This window comes from Rhea pennata, chromosome 2, assembly GCF_028389875.1.
Source record: "Rhea pennata isolate bPtePen1 chromosome 2, bPtePen1.pri, whole genome shotgun sequence".
Classification (NCBI taxonomy): domain Eukaryota; kingdom Metazoa; phylum Chordata; class Aves; order Rheiformes; family Rheidae; genus Rhea; species Rhea pennata.
This window is the reverse complement of record NC_084664.1, coordinates 54,597,381-54,619,820: the sequence shown is the minus strand read 5'-3', so window position 1 is coordinate 54,619,820 and position 22,440 is coordinate 54,597,381. Positions and strand designations below refer to the sequence as shown.

Here is a 22,440-nt window from a genome sequence, read left to right as displayed (position 1 = left end):
TTTTAGGAGGCCTTGGGCCAAAGGGAGGCACAAGCTTGACAAAAAGGTGAGAAATTTGAAGTGCCTGTGAGATGCCACAGAAGCTGAGATTCTATCAGAGGCACTACTGCAAACAACAATTTGTTCACATTAATCTGTTTTGCAAAATGAACTGTTGAAAACCTAATCTTCTTCACATACAAAAATTATAATTATCACCTTCCTTGTCTTCTGTTGCTGCCTTTTAACAAAATCCACCCCTTAGGTCCAGAATCGGAGTTCACCAAAGGCCCCTCACCCCTTTAAATGAGCTGCATGTTACCAAAGACCTCAGTGAAATGTACCCCTACTTGGTGACACAGCACAGGGCTGAAGCATCCACTGGGGCTGGATGTTGTCTCATCGAGGATAATGCTTGCATTTCCACACCGCTAGGCAAACTCACTCTGTGAGTGCTCTCTTTTCCAGTACTTCTAGAGTACCCAGCAAAAGCAGCAAGGGAAAGGCTGGCTTTAACTAGAATACTGCAGTACCTTCTCCATGGAGGGGATGGAGTATGTAGAAGAGCGTTTCTTCCCTTTATCACTAAGTCTCATCAGGTACAGAGCGCCTGTCTGGGTCAGTACCAGCTCAGTGTCTGCCACAAAACCCACAAAGGAAGAAGTTTTCCCAGCAGGGCTGTGAACCCAATTGCTTTCTTCGAATCCTACTGAGCCTTTTAGATTCCCGTGCTCCTTCTTGGGTGGCTCTTTGACCCTCTAGACAAAGCAGCTTGTGCAGAACACGAAGGGAATCCACTATTTCCAGTGCGGCACTGGGAGTCCAGCCATACACTCCAGGACAGTAAAATTATAAAATGATAAAAATATGATACTTTTTTATTCATTCAAAGGGAAATGATCTATAGGGTACTGCTATGTTTGAAGTACCCTTGGCTGAGGAGAAGCATTGGGTTTTGTCATTTAAAAATAAAAGGCATGTAGTTGCTTCAATTGCCTTAATTGGAAACAGCCTGGCCTCCTGCTGCTTCATCCAGGGACTTGTCTCCAGCCTTTTGTTGCTACTAGCACTGCTCTACAGACAGGATCTCAGGCTGCTGAGATGCTGTCATCTTGGCTAAGTCTTAGGCACTGGACCAGATGTGCTCCCCGAGCAGGGCTCTCACGTATACCTTGATGCAGGAGGCCGAGGGCTCAATACGGCTCCTCTCCTGTGCCTCACACACAGCTGAGCATAGGCTGTCTGCAGTTCCTCCCAGCTGTGCAGCAGACAGTCACTGGCCATCCCTGCTGGAGCTCCTGACCAACGTGTGAATGCAACGTAGGCCCTGGGGCACTGCTGCAAGGGATAGGCCACAGTAAGGGATTTGGATCATGCACTAACTGCATCTCACTTGGACAAGGGGATAGCATGAAGTTGAAATTTCTCTCCCCACACACCTCTCAGCTCTCTGAAAAACCCACGTACAATACAGGCCTGTATCTACACAGTACAGACCTGAGGAGAGCTCAGACTGACACAGACTATATACTTAGCTGATGTTGCTAGGACCTGTTTTGAGTAGCTAGCTGCTTCAATCCTTTCATCACTAAATTAAGCCAGGTTTCCTTCCAAGGCGACTTCTGCTATTCTCCTGAGCTGAATGTTTAAAGGGGCATTTCAAACACTCTTTCCTCCTCAAACATCCATCTTTGTCAGTTCAAATCATCTACTTCTCCTTGCTGCTAGCAATGAACTGATTTGGGGAAAACTAGTATGGGCAGACTGGAGACAGCTTATTCCAAACCCATTGTGAAATGAGAAAACACCAAGAGTATGCAGTCAGCTTGGAAAAAGCTAAAAAGAGGTCCCATTCTATGCTGTAAGATTTCCCACAAAGCTAGGAAGCCCTGCTGACACAGACGGCTTTAAGAGCTTTAATATATTATTACTTTTGTATTAGATATATTTTTAAATACCTTTTCCAGCGCTTCTTTATCGACCAGCTCCTGCACGGCCAAAAGCTTGATACTGTCAGAAAAAAAACACATCAGAAAAAAAAAGAATGAATCATTCTGTTGCAAGCATTTCAGAAACACTAGTAGAGAACGAGAACTTCAGTTCTGGTATATCTTCTCACCTCACAAAAAGTCTTTGGATATACAAATACAAAAAGTGCTCAGGATACAAACTAAAGCAAGAGAGAGTGTTATTTGGTTTGCTTTGATATAGCTGTCCTAAACAGATTTTCTAGTTTCTGAGTTACAAGCATATCCAAATTCACCTTGGGGAGAAACTGCTTTAATCATTATATTTATGTACCTTAGATTAACACTGAAAGATCTTGTGACCTTCAAATATAGAAAAGAATCTAAATATTTTCATCGCTGAAATCATTTCTTAGTCAGCTTTGGTCTTCTGTACCAACTGATTTTCATCAGTTTTACAATAGTAAGTCCCGACTGTTTACAATATTAGAGATGAGTTAGAGTAACTAAGACACAACTGAGCTCAGAAGATTTGAGGGAGGTAAGAAAGCAGTACGCATAGCTATTTGAAAGTAGGGCAAAGAAACACTATTTAATAAACATTCTTCTTGTTCTGCCATTTTCTAATCAAAAACAGATTTTTTTTCTCACCTAGCAATTCTTTTCTAAGTTTACCTCTGAGAGCTAAATCCTCCTCACCACATTTCATTCACTTTGAAGCGATGGCGAGAGTTACCCAAGCAGGATTTAACAGGTCAGGTAACTTAGGTAAAATCATTGCTCAGCCAAAATATGCCCCGAGAACCTTGCACCGTATCTATGCTGTCATCATCAGATTATTAAGAAATCAGAAGTTGCTCATTCTCTTGTAACTTCATTCAGTTATTGGTATATACACGAGATGCAAAGCCCAACGCTCTGCCCACGAAGGCATCTCAGGGAAGGATCTTGCTCTGTCCCCACCAAACTGCAACCCTCACAGGACAGGCAGGAACCTGAACGGAGATGAAGGTCTAACAGTTTCCAGACCTTTATCAATTGAAAATAGGAGCATAACACTAAGGGGATGGGGGTTAAGTATCAGTTCCCCCCTCCACGTGCCTGCTCACACAGCGGCTCTGGCAGGGTGGCATGGCGAGAACGCGGGTCGCCCCAACCTGAGCTCTCTACGGCTTCGACGCCGAATCGAAGCTCTCGTTTAGGTTTGCTGTGTGGGCAAAGGAAAGACAGAGGAACCTTAGTGCTGCAGGGTGGTTCAACATTGTGTTTTACTCATGGAGTAGACTGGTATTGTAACTCAGATTGCTGACCTTCCTTACTCGGTCTTAAAACCAGTCATTTAATATATTAGCTACAGACTCCTGAAGATAACTTCCTTTGCCCAGGGATACGCAAACAATTGCATTGCAGTGGAGGATCAATTGATGCATATAAATATTGTTTAAATGACTCTGACGGTCGCAGACAGACTCAGCAAAGGGTCAGTATAGTAAGACACTCATGTTCAATACCATATGAATAGCTGATATAGAAGTCTGCCGAAGAATATGATTTGCCATGCAGTACGAGAAGTTTTACTATCCTTTCAAAACCTCAGAGCAATGTTATGTAATTCTTGAACGTCCACTGACATCTTATGCATTAATTATGTATGTCCATCCTGTAACAGAAGCTGGCAAAACATAGCTTTAGTCATGTCTTCCTATTACATTACAATGCTTTCCATTAATGGTATTCACAACCTAACCTCTAAACACTAATGTGCTTTCACTTTAGCGTACTTCTAATTTTCAGTTGTCTTCAAAGTATCATAAAAAGACTGTATCTAATGAATTATAAAGTAGTTGCAGGCTACTTTATTTTCAGTCCACAGAGCCCACTATTATTCAGATGGAGAGGGCAGAGATGGTTCAGAAAACGACAGCAAAGTCAAGGAAATAAAAGTATTCCATTAAAGTACAACTACTACAGTAGCGAGGGCACATGATCTTCTGTCATGATTTGGTCAATACACTGCAGATAAGCATTCTAGCAGAACTGAAAAGTACTCGGGGAAAGTTCAGTGCCAATACAAGAGATTTTGCTTAAATTTTGCTTGCAATTCCATCAGAAAGCAAAACCAAAAAAAGGTGTGTGTGTGTTGAGGGGGGACTGGGCAAAAAAAAAAAAAAAGAAAAGAAAAAAAAAGAAAAAAAAAAAGGCACTTCCTTTAAAAAATACTGTAACAGTGTGTGCAACCCTCCACTTCAAGAAGAGCCAAGGTTGATAGGTCTTCGAGAACGAAGTCCTCCAAACAACGCAAGCAGCAGCGAGGCCCATCTCTGAATTCAGGGCTCACCTCTTCCGTTTTGGACGGCCAGCCTCTGCTGCAGCACGCGTTGGGGAAACGCAGGGCGGGCGGGAGGGAGGCACGCCAACACGCGTGTGGGGGCGTTCAGCACGCTCTCACGACCAGCCGCAAGCCCACGCAGTGCCTAGCGAGAGCTAACGTTTTGCCGTGCCCTTTCGTACGCTGCGCGATAATACGGCATTTCCTACACAAACTGCTTTTGTTGTTTTCCTTTCAAAGCCAGTAGCGGCCTGAGACTTTTAGAGCTCTTTATCATCAAAAGGCAAAGTGTATCAATCAAGGCTGCTGATGCTTTTAACAATTTGCTGATTTATTTCCAGAGCATTAGTTGTAGATTATCTGACCCTCAATAGCTGCAGAAGAAAGATGAAGTAGACTGCCACAGTGCAAGTCCAGCTTTCATGAGAGCTCATCATCTTACTGTACAAACCTGCCTCATTCCCAACTGCACTATAAAGCCCACAAAAATTCTTCAACTGCCACATTTTTATTTAAAACTGAGCATACTGAGTTAGACCAAAAAAGGTAACAAACTAGGAAGCAAGAATTATTTTGTCTTATCTGATTTTATTTTCATGGATGCTGAACTCTCGTTCAGAGGTGAAGAACCTGCTCAAAATGTTTATGTTCCGCAAAGGAACTGTATGTGCAGGGCCAAAAGCAAATCTGAATTCAACACAGTTATATAATTTGCAAAGAGAATATTTTTTGTGGCCCACTTATTTGACACTCATTAAGAAAAAATTTCCCTCTACTATTCTAGACTTACAGAGATGACTGTTTTCCCAATATTTTATTAAAGACTCCTCTTTGTTTTCCATTCAGGTGGTACCTGTTGCTCTTTCTGTATTAAAAGGAATTAGCAAATGCAAATGTTAGTCTTCATACAACCAGCCTGAAGACACTTAATTCCTTGAAGCACTATCATTAATACTGCCTCTGCTCATTAGATTACAATCCACTACTCAGAAAATTGCTCTTTATAGCCAGACATTTGCTGATTTATTTATTTATTTTACTTATTATTTTTTAGGAATTCCAAGCAAAGTTTGTATGTGCTACTTTATGCAATGTTGGCTTAGAAATGCAACTTATTTCAAGGCTGCTGCTTTGGGGATTTAAAATTTAAAAAAATGAGGCTGTTTATTTAGGCACTACATCAGCAAGCCTACAAACTCTGAGAGCAGCGTGTACTTTTCCATATGTTGTTTGTGGCTTATGTGTTAGCCAAGGATTTCAGAACAGAAGGGACTACAGCTAGTTAGTAACTGAGAGAGAGGGGGAAAAAAAAAAAAGCCCTGATAAAGTAGAAATCCAAAGACAGTTATCAAAAGACTAAGCTGAAGCCTAAACTCTTGCTGTCTATACAATACTATGTTTATGTACCCTGTTTATATGCCCTGTTGTCATTTATTTTATCCTCTCCTGGAGTACAAGAACAGTAGCTCAGCAATAAAGTTATAGAAAACACTTACTGATGAATCGTTCTGGTTATGAGAGCACCTGCTCTATTTCACCAGTGTTACAGAATGCTCTTAATAAATCTGTACTGCATGCAACTATGCCTGCACGATGAAAAATGCCCTGGTTATAGCTGAAACTATGTTAAAAAAAACCTTATGACTCAATTACTTCCTTTGTACATTTAAGCAAAGCTACTGAAATTAATATCCTTCCACCTCGAGCATACTCAAGATACTTTACTGCTACTTAAAGTACGCAGTGATCACGATGAAGAACCCTCCTACAGCAGTAAAAATATGTAAACATGAAGTGCTGTCAAGGAAACACACGGCACACATGACTGAGGGTGCTGCATGGAGTTCTCCCTCCAAGGGAATTCCTTTGCATTTACAGATCGGCCACAGTGCTGAGCTAGAGCTACAGACCACGTCTACTCCCTAGATTAGCTTTGCAATCCCTACTAAAAATCTTCTACTGAAGAGCAGGTAGTACGGGGTTCCTCTCTCTGATCCTATATACCCCACTGCAGGAATAATTAAAGGCTTCTTTGCTTCCTGCTGCAATGCTGCCAACTTGATTGTGGATTAGGCCCTGTGGTGGGTGGGGACTACAAGCCATCCTCGCATTGTATTTGCATTGAACTTTACTTCCCAGCTTGAGTTGGTGCTGCCTATAAATCCCATGTGCTCTTGAAAAAAGGTGGTGTCAAGGCCTTCCTAAGAACCTCCTCAGGCTCCTCTGCCTGCCAAACGGTGAACCTACGGCTCTGCAGCAAGGCGGACAGGACGGATGGAAGCCACTGAGCCTGGCAGGTCCACACAGCATAGAAATGCAGAATACACGTGACGTTTTCATCTGAGGAAGAGAAGCTACTTCCCCCAGAACCAGCTTGAAGAGTGCTCTGGTGCAGGAATACCAAGGATTTAGGACTCTGGCCCGATTTCTGGTCCATCCCTGCACAGCACTGGAACGGCTGGTCACCAGAGCAGAGCCCTGCACTGCGAGCATCCACCAAGTCGAGCACAGGGAGAAGCCGAGGCTCCAGACCAGTGCAGAACCTGGTTATTTCAGGAAGAACTGAGGAACACGTGAAGGACAAGCATGGTGAGCAGAGGGTCGGAGAAGCGTTTAAGCAAACCCTTACACCCATCTCAGGGCTCTGCAGAAGCAGCCAGGTGCTGTGACGCAGGATGGCTGTGGCCGGGAAGGGAAAGCAGCAGGACGCTGGCAAGGAAGGTGCCCTTCCCGGGGCCTGTGCACAGTCAGCGCGTGGGGAGTCACCCTCCATGCCCGTGCAGCCAGATTTACTACTGCGTTGCTTTTCCTTTTCTGCAGCCAGCCTCCGTGATCGGCTTGGAGCAGCAGCACCCACTGCACAGTCTGCGCAGCTGGTAGAGCGCACAGCTCGTGCCGAGCAGCGGTCCCCGGCAGCCGTTTCTGCTTTCACCACCAGCCTGTTTAGTGATCTCAGCCGGTCATCCGGCAGCAAGGTGAACTAAGAATTGGTCTCAATTTGCTTTGCAAGCTTATAAATCTGTGCTCAGGGGCCTGACTTATTCTAGAAAGTTGAGGCTTTCTGTTAGTTGGTGCATAAGCCTGACTGAGGTTTACAACATGAAGAAATGCCATTTGATTTGATTTCTGCAAGTTTTCTGGCTCCTTTCTCAGCATACAGCTGTACCAAATCACACTCCATCTAGAATCACAGACATTATTACAAATAGCCTTTGCAAAAAGCACTCAACCACAAACAAACAATTCTTCTAAGCATTATTAAAGCATTCCCTCCCCCTTCCCTTGGGGTCCAAAAATTTTTCCCTTCTGCTCATGAGATAAAATTCCATAGTGAGATTTCCACAGTGAAATTTTAAGGATGACTTACATATCCAAGAGTAGATTATAGGTGTTTATAATGGAAGTGTTTGATGATAGACTTCTGTTGGGATTAATTAACATACATAAAAAAAAAGGCAGGACAGAGACCCCTTGGGTCTTTGTCAAATCCATACGCTCAAATCCATATGGTGAAGTTGCCTTCATAGATCTCCACAAACAGCCCTCACTCATTCACCTGTTCTGCTCTTAAGAGATGTGCATGAAACTACAGAGTTAAAAAAAATAAAAGAGAGAGAAAAAGGGAAAAGCCCAGCTCAGCTGTGCTAAGAGCCCTCACTATCCCAGGACACTGACTCCTGAAGCTCTCCAGCTCAGCTGACCTGCTCCTGCCTGCGGTCCCTAGGCTGCATTTGGTCCCCAGCTCCCCTGCTGAACGGCCCGGCTCCGTTTCAGCACCATGCACGCCACAGTCCGCAGCCCCAGGTTTTCCCTTGGTGCCTGCCAGACGTCAGAGGGAATAACGTTAAGGATGATCACTGATTATGGGCTGCAGAAGCGGCTGTCGCGGCTACGTGTTTACTGTGAGGGTTGTAAACCGAAGGCACGTCCCCCACTGCAGCCAGCTGTTGACAGTGTGATGTTAAGAACTGTGTAATTAACTGTTTTTTAATTGTTTGAGATGCAGGCAGAAGCTTAGGCACCAGGCATATGCTTCTTCAGTAAATAAATGGAGGATGGGAAAAGATAACAGCTGAGAAATGACATACACAGCTGAGAAATGACATACACAGAAAAGCATGTATCCTGCTTAAGCCTGTCTCTCTTTTCTTTTCCTTTTTTTTTTTTTTTTTTTTTTTTTGAAAGCTGCTGCTGACATATTTGGAGTTGTCTCTTGCTGCTGATGTCTGCTGAAACGCCAGGCTTAGCTGTCAGCTCTGTCGTACACAAAGGCAAGCGGAAGAGCTGGGATGCAACCACCGCTCTCAGGAACGCGCCGCTGGGGGACGGGGCTGCTGCCGAGCCCACGGTGCACACCAGAAGGGGCAGTTTTGCTTACTGCAGTGAGAGGACCGAGAAACAAGCACCTGGCCTCAGGAACTGCAAAGCAATCAGTGCTGCTCCTTCCTCAGGGCTGGCAACACCAATAGAGGCGGTAGCCAACTTAAACGTGGTGCCTGTAGGCTATGGTGAAATAGTTACCAATGACATGTACATTAATGCCCTCACTGTGAAAAACCTCTCTCCTATTTGTTAGCATGTCCAAGTTACAAAGTTTCCTTTTCCTCCACGAGATCATGGTTGAGTCAAAAGCAGCAGAAACAAAAGCAGACAGAAGACGGAAAAAAGCATGCTTATAATGACTTCCTTCCAGATAAACTTGCCTGCATCTACCCCTATGAAGTCTGACGAGGAAATAAAATCAGTTCTGCCTTTTCCACTAAAAGCATCCATGTCTTCTCAATCACTCCTTAAATGGAGGGAACAAATGTGTCTGCTGCCACATCTAGCTGCTGCTGGAACCCACCAGACAGCTTAGGAGGTAAGCTGACGGGTTTGGGTGGGAGTACCCTGCCATACTGCTTTGGGACCAGCTGCCAATTAATGACACAACTAAACGATCTGGAAGATTCTCAGGAAAAATATATCATCTATAGTAAGTAGAAATCAGGATAAAACAAGGGAACGACGTTTGCTTAAAGGAAAAAAAAAGTATATTGCATTTTACTTAAGGCTACTCTTTGCAGTTTCTTAGTTTGGATGAAAGCCCCTGTTCTTCAGTGCCTAGTTGTCGCTGATGTGCCCGCGCAAAAGTTTAAAAACAAAAAACACATCCAGGCTCTGCAGCTGGGAACTGAACCAGGAATAAATGGAAATGCAGAGAAGTTGAAATCCATCAAGCAAATTGCTGGTGTAACACAGGCTGGACAAATACTGTTCCCTTGATGTTTGCATTCATGGATCCTATTACATTATGGGAGTGACTGGAGTATTTGTTATGGAGAGAAAGGAAACTGTAATGGAACTAAGAGGGGGAAGAAACATGAATTATGGATGGCTAGTACAGAGTGTTAAAGGAGGAAACAGCAACATTACCCAAGCTAACAGATAGGAGGCAAATGAAATAGCTTACTTCTTTCTTTCCCTATTTCAGTAGTTCACTGGGTCCAGTGCTGCTCCCTCAACCCTCTCCCCCTTCGAATGGGGGCACAGCATGCAGCTCCCTCCTTGCAATGCCCTTTCTTACACCTGTAGTAAAGCAGAGGAGGGCCTTCGTTTGCAGTATCAAGGGTCTGGTTTATGCTTAACTGAGGCAGTGGTTCCTGCACAGCTATCACTGCAGTAGCAGAACGATGATTCGTAAGCCCTAGGCTGTGCATATTCCCACTATGTTAGCCTGAAACCAGAAAGCGAGGTTGCAAGTACAGCAAACTCCTTCCAAGCACTCCAGAAGGGAGTCAGACATGTTCACAAAATAATTTAAAACACAACAGGCAATAAAAGGCATGAACACCAAACATGATGAGATCTAGTGATCTTCTTCTACCTCCCCTTGTGACCATGTCCCAAGTTCTTTCTAAAGCACAATATTCATACTACTCTGCCTATGGACACTTATGCCAGTAAGCAGAATACCTTGCATCTTACTGGGAAAGGAAGAAGGAGCTCCAGATAACAACAAGGCAGGATGGCCAATTCATGATCTAAGCTACCAAAGAAAAGCTTGTGTGCCCAGAAGTCCATCTCTAGTGACAACAATGGGGGTCAGAAAACATATTACCATTCCCTGTAGCATGGTGTACAGTAAAGACGGGGTTTAAAAGCAAGTGCAGCACTAGTAGGGTTCAGGGTGAAATTAAGAGGGGAGCTGCGGAAAACTCCCAGGCTGTCTGTGATTTAAAGAATGCTAATTTCTGTGAAAGAGGTGTCTTCTAACTTGTGAAGCACTGATGTTCGCCAGGGCAGTTAGGTAACTTCTGCGTTTTTCTGTCAGAAAGGAATTAGGGCAGCTCAGAAATTTCATATTCACCTTCTTCTCCACGTACAGGATCACGTCTCAGAAATAATTGTTTCCTTTTTCAGAAAATAGGGAAGGAGCTTGGAGACCCTTTATTCATTTCCTCTTGCATAAGATCTCCCTTTCTGAAGATTTCCTGCAACTACTAAACCAGACGAAGTTATCGCAGGAGCGTCATTTTGGGTGCATGCGGCGTGTGCACACGTGCCTGCACGCAAGTAAAAGCTCTGCTTCTGTTCACCATCATGTTTGCACAGACGTGCTATCCCACCTCAACTTGGGATGGAGAGTACTGAAGACATGAGCCCAGTGCCAACTGCACTCCTTAGAATCACTTTTGTTTGCTAAGTTATAGACCATCCTAGGGGCCTTTCTTTCTTCAGCCTCCTATTCTCTTCTTTCTCTCTCTGCGTATGGGTACAAAGCCAAGACAGCGGCACCTGTTATATGAGTAAACGTTGTGGCAGACTTCCAAGGACCTCTGAAGGTATTAAGGGCTGGGAGCCATTGCGCTTGATTGATTAGGACCAAAACTGATTCCCAGCACGGAGAGGTATCACACAAATGGCTCAGGAGGATCAATCTGTCTTAAGTCGTTATTTGTTGATTTTTTTAAATAGATTTTATAATAGACTAGTTGGCTTAAAGTAACCGCCAAATTCACAAATGCACAAGATCCAAGCACTGAAAGCCTAAGTTGGCTAGTAACATAATGATTCTAGAGTAGTAGCCGAATGAATAAGAACAAGTAGTCAAATACATACATTAAATTATATTGAATCCAGTAATCTTGTCTGCATACATCTCCTAACAGCCATCAGGTACAGATACTGACACTGCAGGTTAACTTCCAGCATCATTCAAAACTCTGGGATGGGCAATCCAGGAAGCAAGTTTCTCTGTCATTGCTTCCACCTATGGCCTCACTGATTATTCTTGTGCCAAAGAGTTCACGACATGGCAATTCAGGCAGCATAAAAAATGCTATTGCAAGTGGAAAAAACTGATGACAGTTATATTTACTCACAAAAAATACCCCAAAGCTGTTTCAACTCCCTTTTTTCCAAAGCACTTCTCAGAGGAACCACCAAAAGAGTTGCCTGAATTAAAAATGGAGTGTGTGGGGCAGAGGCTTTCAGTTTTGTTTGTATTGTGGCAAAAGATATTTCCCTATCTCATATTGCACTTATTATATTTAGTGAAGAATAGTAGCATCTCCCTTCAAACTGGTTCACCACAGGTCCAGTGGTTTTGCAGTTACGGAAAACACTCCGTAACATGCTCACAGTCCTAGGATTTTTTCTTATTTTTTCCAAAGCAAGAATTCTGCAGAAAGATGGAGGCTTACAAAGGGTGTTATGTTTGCAGCAACACTAGTTTCTTCTGAATCATTTAAATTGGACATGGGCAAGTTAGTTAACTAGTATGGAGCTATTAAAATCTGTCCAACAAGCAAGGAGATCAAGAGTTAGCAGAAAAAATTAGAAGCTCATAAAAATCAAAGGTGACTTAGAGCTTTCAAATATAGGCATTATATTATGTTGTAAGCAGTCTCTGGCATTTGGCTCTTTTTCTGGATTTTCTGAATCATTCCCTGCTTGGGTAGTGCTTCATAGCTCCAGAACTGGCATCTTTTCCAAACCAATCCTGCCTAGCTGCAGCAATGGAAAAACTGACTTCTCCTTAATTAAATCAAATTGGCATGTTAGGGAAAGGGCACAACACTAGACTATCATTCTGCCATGAGGAACAAAGCTATTAATAAAATTATGGGGGTTTGGGAGGAAAAGCAATTAACGTGGACTCTGTTTGAAGGATTTACTTCTGTGTTCTTGCAAAATAAATTTAAACTTGCGAAGCAATAAAATGTGAATTAAAATCATTTTCTTTCCTTATTTCCTAAGGTATATGAACCAAATGCTTTAAACACCTATGTTAAAATTCCTATATTGTCCTCTTATTCACTCTCAAAAACTTTGTCATGCATGCATGTGCTCATCTCGGAGAAATGAGTTTGTCCATTTAAAATCTTTCAAAAGAATACACTGGAAACCAGTTAATTTTGTTAAATATGGACCCAAGAACAATGCTGTAGTTTGGTGGTACAAGAACCAGAATCAGCTGGAGGTACTGGAATGCCTGTAAAATTATTCTGGCCTTGTAAAAACAGTATTGAAGTTTTCTGGTTGAATCTGAATATAGGACCTCAAAGTCCTTTATAACATGCTTTTAACAAAGAGACTGACCCTCAGAAATTGGCTCCTACCTTTAAGAGGCTGTCAGAGCTCCACAGCAATTGCGTATTTCATATGAGCATCTTATTGACAAGACTTTATGCAGAAGCAGAATTATTTAAGTGGTGGAGAAGGCCAAACAGAAGGGTCAGAACAGAAGAACATGCACAAAAGGTGCTCAGAGAGATGCTACAGAATTGTTGAGGAAAGGCTTTGCGACAAGAGGAAAGAAGCAAGAGAGAAATCAAGAGCAGCCCTTGGGTCAAGTGTACTTTACTGCTTTTTCATGAGCAGCTTATATTGTCTTGAGAAAGTGAATCACTAGAGCAGGTAGAGAATGAAGCAGGAAATGTGTTAAGAGATCATAGAATCAGTAAGGTTGGAAGGGACCTCTGGAGATCATCTAGTCCAACCTCCCCGCTCAGCAAGGTCACCTAGAGCATGTTAGACAGGGTTGATGGTCTGTACATTTTAAGGACTTCCCACTGGATGGCTAAAAGCCACCTAACTATGTTTAGTGAGAAGCTCAAGAAGCTCTTGAAGAACTCAAGGCTGCAAGTGCCTTGCAAGAGTAAAATATGGGTGTCCAGGACCCAGAAGACTTCCTCTACCCCAATAATCTACTCCTCTCCATTCAAAATGTGTATATTGTACTGGAAGCCATGTTAGCTGCTTCAGTCACTTTAAGGAAAAGAGCAATAACATACAGGAATAACTGATAATAAAGGTGTTCATTCAGGAGGAACTCCAAAAAATATGTAGGGGTGAATATACCTGAAGATTGCAAAATGATTATTACTGCCCACTAGTGCTAGCATCCAGCAGACATTTAAAGCAATAAATAAAAAAATAAATAAATAAAAATAAATAAATATAAATTAAAGTATTTATCAGTCTTGGTTAACTTGAGTGGTCCTGTTTTCTGCACAGCCACACAGGATACACATCTGACCAGAAAGGGTCTCATCCAGAGCTTATGTCAGATTTGATTAAGGCAGATAAATATGAATCTGACTTGTGCAGGCTTAAAACTGCCTCACGGAGCTTTGGCTAACAGAGGCATGACACGAACGCAGAATTCAACCCATTTACATACAAACGTACACGGCCCGCAAGCTGCACATACTTCCTTGATGCTTATCGGCTTCAGGCAGTAACGTATCTACCGTATGCAAGCAAAAAGATAAAGAAAAGTCTTTGCCAAGCTGGCTGAGGCTTGTAACCACTGGAAAAAAGATTTGCAGTATAGTTCTACAGGGTCTCCTGACAAAATAACACTCCCGCATTGCTACTCTGGCAAATGTTTCTAGTGCAGACCTAGACTAATAATATAAAGTTTCCACTTTAGCAGGGCTTAGTGTATCAGTCAGCACATCCATCTATTGCACAACAAACAAGAACGGTGGCAGGATCAACGGCTAAACAAGGCATCACACTCTGGGTTGTTCTCTGTGTAAGATCTATACCATACGATGAAAAAAGGACACTATAGACAAAAGCATTCCTCAAACTGCCAGGTGGCTATCCCGTTTTTTTTTTTTATTATTAAAAAAACAAAACAATTCGATACCCCGGCTTTGTGGAAATATGAACAGACACAACCTCCTGAAACTGAGGTCAGCTGCTCACTGCAAAGGGTGAAGTAAAGAAATAATAAAACTGCCAAGAAAAAAAAAAAAAAAGCAGGCACATATGCTAGTAAATATGACTCTCTTCCCTTTCACATACATCCAAGTTTTCCAGTTTGAGAAATGCCACTGAAGACAAATAATAAGATGACCTACAAGTGCAGCTGACATCAAGTCATCAGGAAGTTTCTTTACTCAGAAGCTACACTCTTAGGTCACCAGGAATGCAAACCATATTGTTGTCAGAAAATATGTATCGGTCTCAGTCACTACTTCCTCAAACATGCATTGCCTGCTCCTGCTGATGTTACATCTGCAAGAGCCTGCAGAAAACACAGATCAAATAAGAAATCCAACTGCCATACAGCAGTGAAAAGTTGAAAGCTTTCTTTCCCAAACTTAATTACAAAAGTATCCTACCAGGTTCCTCTACAACATCCCATGATACTGCATTAGTCAGAGTAGGGAATTTAGCTTATGGGGCATTTGGAGTGCCACTTATAACATTAATCCAAGTAGTAAACCAGATGGTCTTGCTATCCATCCAGCTGTTTTTACTGTAATAATAACTTTGAAGTGTGATACGGGTTACATGAAACTTAAGCCTCAGGTTAGCCAAAAGTCACAACCTTGTATAGCCTTTGCTCTCAGTACCAGAATAACATTCAAAGGTTTTGATTTAAACCTTCAAAGGATGCATCACATATCTGTAACTCTAATCCAGCAGAGAATGTAATCCTTCCTCAATTCTCAAAGTCAGGAAAACTGGCTGAATCGGCACTGTCTCAGCCAACTGCTATCTTAGAAGCAGAGCCTGCTCACTACGCTGGCAGAATTTTCTAGCCGGGCTAAACCGAGCAAAAGAGAGGGACTGCTCAAAAATAAAGTTTGCAACATAAATGTACAGCAGGGCAGACTATGCCTCATTTCAGAGAGTTCTGCCAGTCACTTTTTTTCTATTACATCTCAGAAAATTCCTAGAAACTAAGCATGGTAGAGAGAAGAAACCCCTATGAACTTCAGTTCCTGAACTCATGTACTTCAGGAGCGACGTCCAGTACTACAGAACAGTGACATCCAGTACTACAGAATCACAAACACAGAAGAGTTGGTCAGGGACCTTTGGAAATGACTTAGACCAGCAGCCTACGCAACACGGGACTGTCACGAGGTCAGCTGTGGCTTTACCTAGCTGAGTTTTGAAAACTTCCAGAAATGGAGACTCTATAGCCTCTCCAGACAGCCTATTCCAGTGCTGCAGCAACTTCTAAGGAAGCTTTTTCTCCTGTCTGATTTGAAGGTCTTGAGCCAGCTGATTGCCCACCTATATCAAAGCATGGCATTATTTCACCGACACTGCAGAGCTCTACACTTCTTGTTGAGTTTCATGAGGCTTCTGTCGGCCCAGCCAAGTTTCTCTGGGTTGTTCTGGATTGAAGGACATCTGTCACGGCAGCCACTCCCCCAAGTTACATACCAGTGTAGAGCATAATAATCCATTATCCATCTTAAAGGATAATTTATATTACTTTATGTAGCAATTAAATACTGCAACAGTGATCTTTGCTGAACATAGCAATAGGTTTATCTGACCAGGGAGATGGGCCAAGTAATGTACAATTTCATCTGAAAACGTCCTGTGCCAGATTCTTCGGAGAACAGAGCGAGCTATGTAGTGGAAGGGCCAAGCAGCTTCTCTGCTTTTAAACCCCTGATCTCGCCTAACTGGATGTTACCGCTGTCACTGGTGGTTCCCAAGCTTTCTGGACTGTGAACTGTTGCCAAAATTGAAAATGTTTTCCATAGAAGATTGTGTATCCTTGTGAAACTTTGACTGAAAATATTACAGAAGAGATGTCTCATGCACCCTGAAACCATAGCAATGTGAGTCACATTTCAGGAACAAGGGATATAATCCTTTATCTGACCTTCTGCTTAGCTCTTAACCAGTATGATATTTTGTGACATGGGCTTATTAATGCGCAATGTTAAAAATTCTCTCTTGAAGAAGGCACAGCTGAGGCTTTTTCCTTCATCTAATATATACTTAAAAAATACCACAGTTGACTTATTTTACATTGACTTATCACAGCAGTCTTTTTGTTCTAGCGTTTTGTGACTCTGAAAGCAGAATGCACCTCAGTTAAGTAACCTCATTAAAAAGATCTATTGCTCTCTTCTACACTACTGATGCAAAACAAAAGTTAGTATCATGGAAGATATCATGGAAAGTTTTAAATTGTGGACTATTTATGCATGGAATACTAAGTTTCAATTAAAAAATGTCATACGGGCCCATGATCAGATTAGGTTAGATAGCAATAACGGATCCCGTTGTGAAAGCTGATTAAACGTCTTTCAGTGAACAACTGCAAAAACCACCACGGGCAGTGGGACGCACAGCAAAGGCTTTCCTGCTGCTGAGGATTGTACACAGGAGCAAAGCACCTCACAGCTAGTTTTTCCTTCGTCAAAATGAAAAGTGATTCTCTACCCAAGTTCAAACAGCGCCGTCAAACCGAAGGCTCCTAAGCCTTGAGGCTAATGGCCAGAATAGCAATGAAATCAGTACCACATGTAGTTTCTAGAACAGTTTATGCTAGTTTAAGGGCATCAGTCATGACTTTCCCACCTCTTTGTGACAAATTCATTTGTCCCAGTAATGAAAAAACTAAATGCCTTGCAGTGTCAGTCTCCAAGCGATCTGAGCTGATAAGCTATCGCGCTGCAGAAGGAATCACGCAGCAAGGCTGGACGTTATCAGAAGCGTTTGGCAGGGCAGCCTAGCAACTGAGCGACACGCCACGCTGCCCGCACGCCTGGTTCCCAAAGCCAGGACGGCAGCCCTGCCGTCGACCTCCACTCGCCCGGAATAAGCGCGCTGACAGCGATCCAGCTCCCGAGGCAGGCAGGAGAACGCGTTAGAGAGCGGCTGAACCACGCGCCAAAGGCAGGCGTCTCGCACACCTCTCCCCAAGCCACTTCCCTGCCACACAAGCAGCTTTTCCACCAGGATATTTTAACGTTAGAGTCTTCGTGGTAATATTAATAACAACAACGCCTTAACTATCATTTGTAGGTCTCCACGTGCTTTACAAAGAAGGCAAGCGGCATCTTCCCTAACGTGTACAAACGGACAGCCAGGGCAAAGTCAGACTTTCTCCTGCAAACTGTAAATAAAGTGGTTTAAGCTGTCACCACTCCTGCTCAGTAAACAACATGCAGCAGCTGTTCAAGCCAAGCCAAGACATTTCATAGACACGAAGCACCCAGATTAACCTGCATCAGCTCGGGGTGCTGAGGCAGAGTAACAAACACCCATAGGGGAGCATCTAGCTCCTAGGTGATGCTGAAAACATGCCTGAAGTTGCAGAGATCTGAAGTCACTCATCCAATATCACATCAGATACGGAGATGAGGTAGAGCCGTGGTGGCTACAATCCCAGGCCATAGCCTTGTCCTCCGAGACCACCTCAGTTTTTAATGCCTCCTTTGAAGTGCATAAAAGCATAAGCATTATATAAGTGCTAATTTTAGCATAATTGGCTCCTATTTCAGATTTAAGGAAAACCTTAATACATTATTTACTGCTTTAGCGTATACTTTCTCCTCTTTGGATTTGATTGCTCTGACTTTTATAACAGCCCTTCTCTCCTCCCCTTTTTTGACATGGCTAAATATTTCCTGGCTTTAACTTTGATGAGAGTTTGAGGATAAAAACAATGGTTTGGGGAGGATTACTTGGGATGGGGAAGGTAGGTAGGAATAAATAAATAAAAAATCAAGCAAACAATCAGAAGCCTACAATGTCTTTTATCAGTGTTTAGAAATGGGGCATATGGGAAACTTAAAATTTCCTTTGGAAATCTAGCCATCATTTCCCATTACTTTGCAAAATAAGTCTAGTAGAAGCAGATTTATTTTGTTGTAGAGCACATGGATGAACACAGCCAGGTTAGAAGCCTAGGGAACAAACAGCAAATGTCTCCTCCTCAGCAGGATTCATGCAAGCAGCAAAATTTTAGGCTGCCTCTTTTCTCTAAGTGTGTCAAATAAATCCCGAAACACTAAACAACTACAGCATGCTCTTAAAAGGTCATGCACTAGTTGTTGTAAATAAATAAATATACTACTAAAAATCTTAACAAAAACACAGCAGCCTGAATCCAGCAGGCTGGGAGGAGAGAAATGGATATTCGTTTCATCAGACAGCTACTATTAAACACAGATGCCTGTAAATTGCCACAGGGGAGCAAAGTCATGTGGTGTCCTGTCTCAGTACACAGGTACATAACCACTTACTACAGAAAAAATTATAAAAATGACCATTAAGTATATTAAGCCAGTAAGTGTCTATGGGGGAATTTTCTTTAACCAGTTTTAGTGCATGGTTCAGGCTCTAAAGCAAGGAGAAACTGTCATATATATTTTACCAGGAGTGTAATAAGGGATGAAAAACATGATTGTGCCATGTCAGCTGTGTCACCGAAGGTTTTCTTTTAGCCAACACAGCTGAACTTAAAACCAAAAAGTCCTCTAATTTTAAAAGGTTGGGAGGAGTGGGTGGGAAAAATAACTTTTAAAAGTTTTTAAACGAGTCATATATAAAAGAGCTTTTATTAAATAAAAGATTCTTGTCATCTTCCTCTTCACACTACTCATGCTGCATATTGCAAATGTTTAAGGTGCTTTGCCTTTGAGTGGATTCAGCCTGCCGTGAACTCTGGGCACAGTGAACTTGCTGAACGGAAGTAACCTTGGGCAGGCACGCATCCAGCCAGACATCTTAGGGGTTACTAGGATTCATGTTTAAAGAAGAGAAACACTGTCTCTCTCTAATAAAAATAAAAATTGCCAAAGGCAGATGTCTCAGCATGCCTCAATTCAGTAGGATATTACGTGGTCGAGATTGCATTGCCACAGGATTTAATAAGAGGAAGTTCTCTTATCTCCTTTGGTTAGGCAAAAGAAAAAAAAAGCAAACACACACATGTCTTTTCAGCTTCATAGAGAAGAGACAAAAATAGCTCCCACCAAACACACTCTGTATTAGAGTAAGCAAGAGAAGGGGGAAAAAACAACAACAACAAAAAACAGAAGAAAAGGAAAAGCCTGACATTATGCAAGTAGCAGTGTAAGAAAGGTTAACAGAGTTTACTGGACTTCTCATGGGAGATCACCAGAGCATTCTTCCACAGCCTGTTTGCATTAAACGCGTTTTGTTTGTTTTCCTATTTACTCCTCCTTCACCAAATTCAAGGCTTCTACCTCCAATCCCTTTTCATTTATGAGCCAATTAACAATTCTCCTCGCCATTTACTTTGACACAGCAGAAAGTTTCCAGGCAGATATGCAGGGCTTACAAGGCGACTGAGGCCTCTCTAAACCATTAATTCCACAAACCAAGAAAAGTCTCCAAAGCTTTAAAACAAAGCACATTAACAGGGTTTCCATCAGCCAGTTGCCCAACAAAACTGCCTTCTGCTGCTTTGTCATTGCTGGAACCAGTCTTGGCCACCTCCAGAATCGTGTGTCCCTTTCCGGGCACTCCAAAGTCACCCCTTATCTGGGCTATTTTTGACTATGTTGGGAAAGCCAGTTCCAGACTCTTGGAGCCCTTTGAAAAAACACCTTGGGCTTTATATTGAGAACATCCAGCTTTATACCCTAGAAGGCCATAAAGAGGTGGCTACGCTCTGCGGGAGCACCGTGATGGGGCTGCTTTTGAGGCCAGAACACCCCGTGAGAAACAGAGCTCCCAGCCTCATCCTGAGGAGGCAGAGCCTCCAGAGCAGCATCTCAGGTGGCACCCGTGCTCATGCTAGGTTGGCGGCTGGCTGAGCGCGGTGACAGCGGAGCCGAAGCACCTGGAACTTCGTGGTGGCAGCAATGCCCTGATGCAGGCTCTAAGTGAGGAGCAGGAAGAAGAAGGCTGGCCTAAGGCAATGCTTCTTGGAGAATATGGTGATGACTTTGTCATACAACAGACTGGGGTCTGACCCTTTGGATGTTCACCAAGCTTTCATCAGTTTAAATGATCAAATGTTACTCCTGTGGCAATGCTGCTGTGGTGGCATATATGTAATGCTCCCCTCCCCAAAAGCCTCAAGCCACAGAGTCACAAGTAAAAGACCAGCCATGACAGAGGTCCTGAAAAAAGCAAAAATGCCAGTGGCCACAAGCACACGGTACTTCACTGAAGACAAAATGCTGAGGGCAAGACTGCAATTTGACATCTTATTCTGAAGAAGGTCACTGTGAAGCAGCACCATCCTCAGGGAAAGGACCTCAGAAAAAAAGGAGGAAGGAGTCCTGAAGGAGCGGAGGGATAGGATCAGTTCCTGGATGCCACTGGAGGGCAAAAGCAGTCTACCGTCCGGTCTGCAGGGTGCAGAGCGAGGCGAGGAGGGTCAGTTCCCTGGTCACGCGTGAGCCTGAGCAGTGCTGCCTGAGACAGCATCCCTCTTTCAAATGCATGTATAGTGCCACGGGAAAACAAGGAGAGCAGTACACTTTGGGAGGGAAGGCTACCAAGGAAAGGGGCAGTGGTCGTCCCTTCTTTTAGGGGAACATGAGGATGAGGTGACAAAACGCGCCAGCTCACAACAAAAATCACAACGGGGAAAGTGCTAAGGAGAACCTTCCTTTAAAGGCAGGGTGAAACGCCTCAGACAGAAGCATTCCAGATTTTCTTTTTCCTCTTTCAAGAGCAGAGCAAAAAATAGGTCAGGCAAAAAGCTTTACTGCAGGACAGAAGCACAAGTTAATAGCCGGGATGATCAGACGAAGCAGTGCACGGAAAAAGCGGATGAGCGGTCACTGACGCATCTGCTCAGCCTGGATGCTTCTTCTTTCGTTACAAAGAGCCAGCTCCGGGTCCGGTGGCACAGCCCTCTCTCTGCCCGGAGCCCCAGACGACACGGTGGGAACCCCGAGGAAACCGCCAGCCCTCCCGTGCAGCGAAGCCTGGCAGTCCAGGCAGGCACAGCGGGCACATGCAGGCAGTTGCAGATACACTGCACACCTCACCCCCGCGGACTGGAAAACCCCCGCTGAGAAGCGTTAGTCAGCGTTGCCACAAACGACCTCCCTGCCAGCTCTGCACTGAGGACATCGCTCACGGGGCGTGCAAACCGCGCGGTTTCCTAAGCGAGGAGAGCGAGGCTCTCGGGCTGCTGCTTGCCCCCGCCATCGCAAGACAAACCAGTTCTCCGCAGCCAGCGGAGTCGGGATGCACGGGTAAAGCCGTTTATACGTTCCAAAAATCAGAAGAAGACACCCTGAAGAAGAGTTACAACTATCCACCCGTGCAGTTCAGCTCCTCTATCACCTCTGCGCACCACGGGCCACAGCTTGAATCCTTCCCCAGCCTTCTCTCTCCTCAGATCAATACCGCCTGCACTCCAAACACCCACGGCTAATAATACCAGAACGGGGAACGGGGGAAACAGAGCGAGCAGAAGCACCGTCTGGCGTACTGGGAGAAATCTTAACTTCACCTCAGCTCCTGATGACCGGTTGAAGGCAGGAAAAGTTGAATTAATTTATCCAGGATAAATTCCCTCTTCATCCTGTGTTTGTTTTGTCCCCTTAAGCCTGGGAACATTGCAAGAACTGTACCAACTAATCTGGAACAGTAGCTTTGCTCTCCAGGTTTAGGTGGGTTCATCTCAGGGCAACTGTCTTATCAATAATAGCGTCCAAACTTCTAAGGCCAAATTCCTGCACTAAGCAATGTATACTTAAAGACGATTGCATACATATAAATTCATTACCGTGTTCTCTCTCTCTCTCTCTCTCTCTTATTGTACCTGAGTTTGGCAAAGAAAGGGCTGGCTCCATATATTCTAGTATTTTATTCTAGCAACCGCTTCACTTCCTCTGAATATCTGCACACAGACAGACAAAAAGAAATAGCAAACAGCAGCAAATTATCCAGGAGTGATTGCAGCAAGGTCAAGGGGGA

The 22,440-nt window shown here is 43.6% G+C and overlaps 1 protein-coding gene across 1 annotated transcript in view; it reads right to left on the bottom strand.

Annotated features, from left to right (window-relative positions):
* EEPD1 (endonuclease/exonuclease/phosphatase family domain containing 1) overlaps positions 1 to 22,440 on the bottom strand; it is a 71,199-nt gene that overhangs the window by 31,826 nt on the left and 16,933 nt on the right. The window contains exon 2 of the mRNA XM_062567904.1: positions 1,938 to 1,989. Coding sequence (XP_062423888.1) covers positions 1,938 to 1,989 — 52 coding nt within the window. The remainder of the gene's footprint in view (positions 1 to 1,937; positions 1,990 to 22,440) is intronic.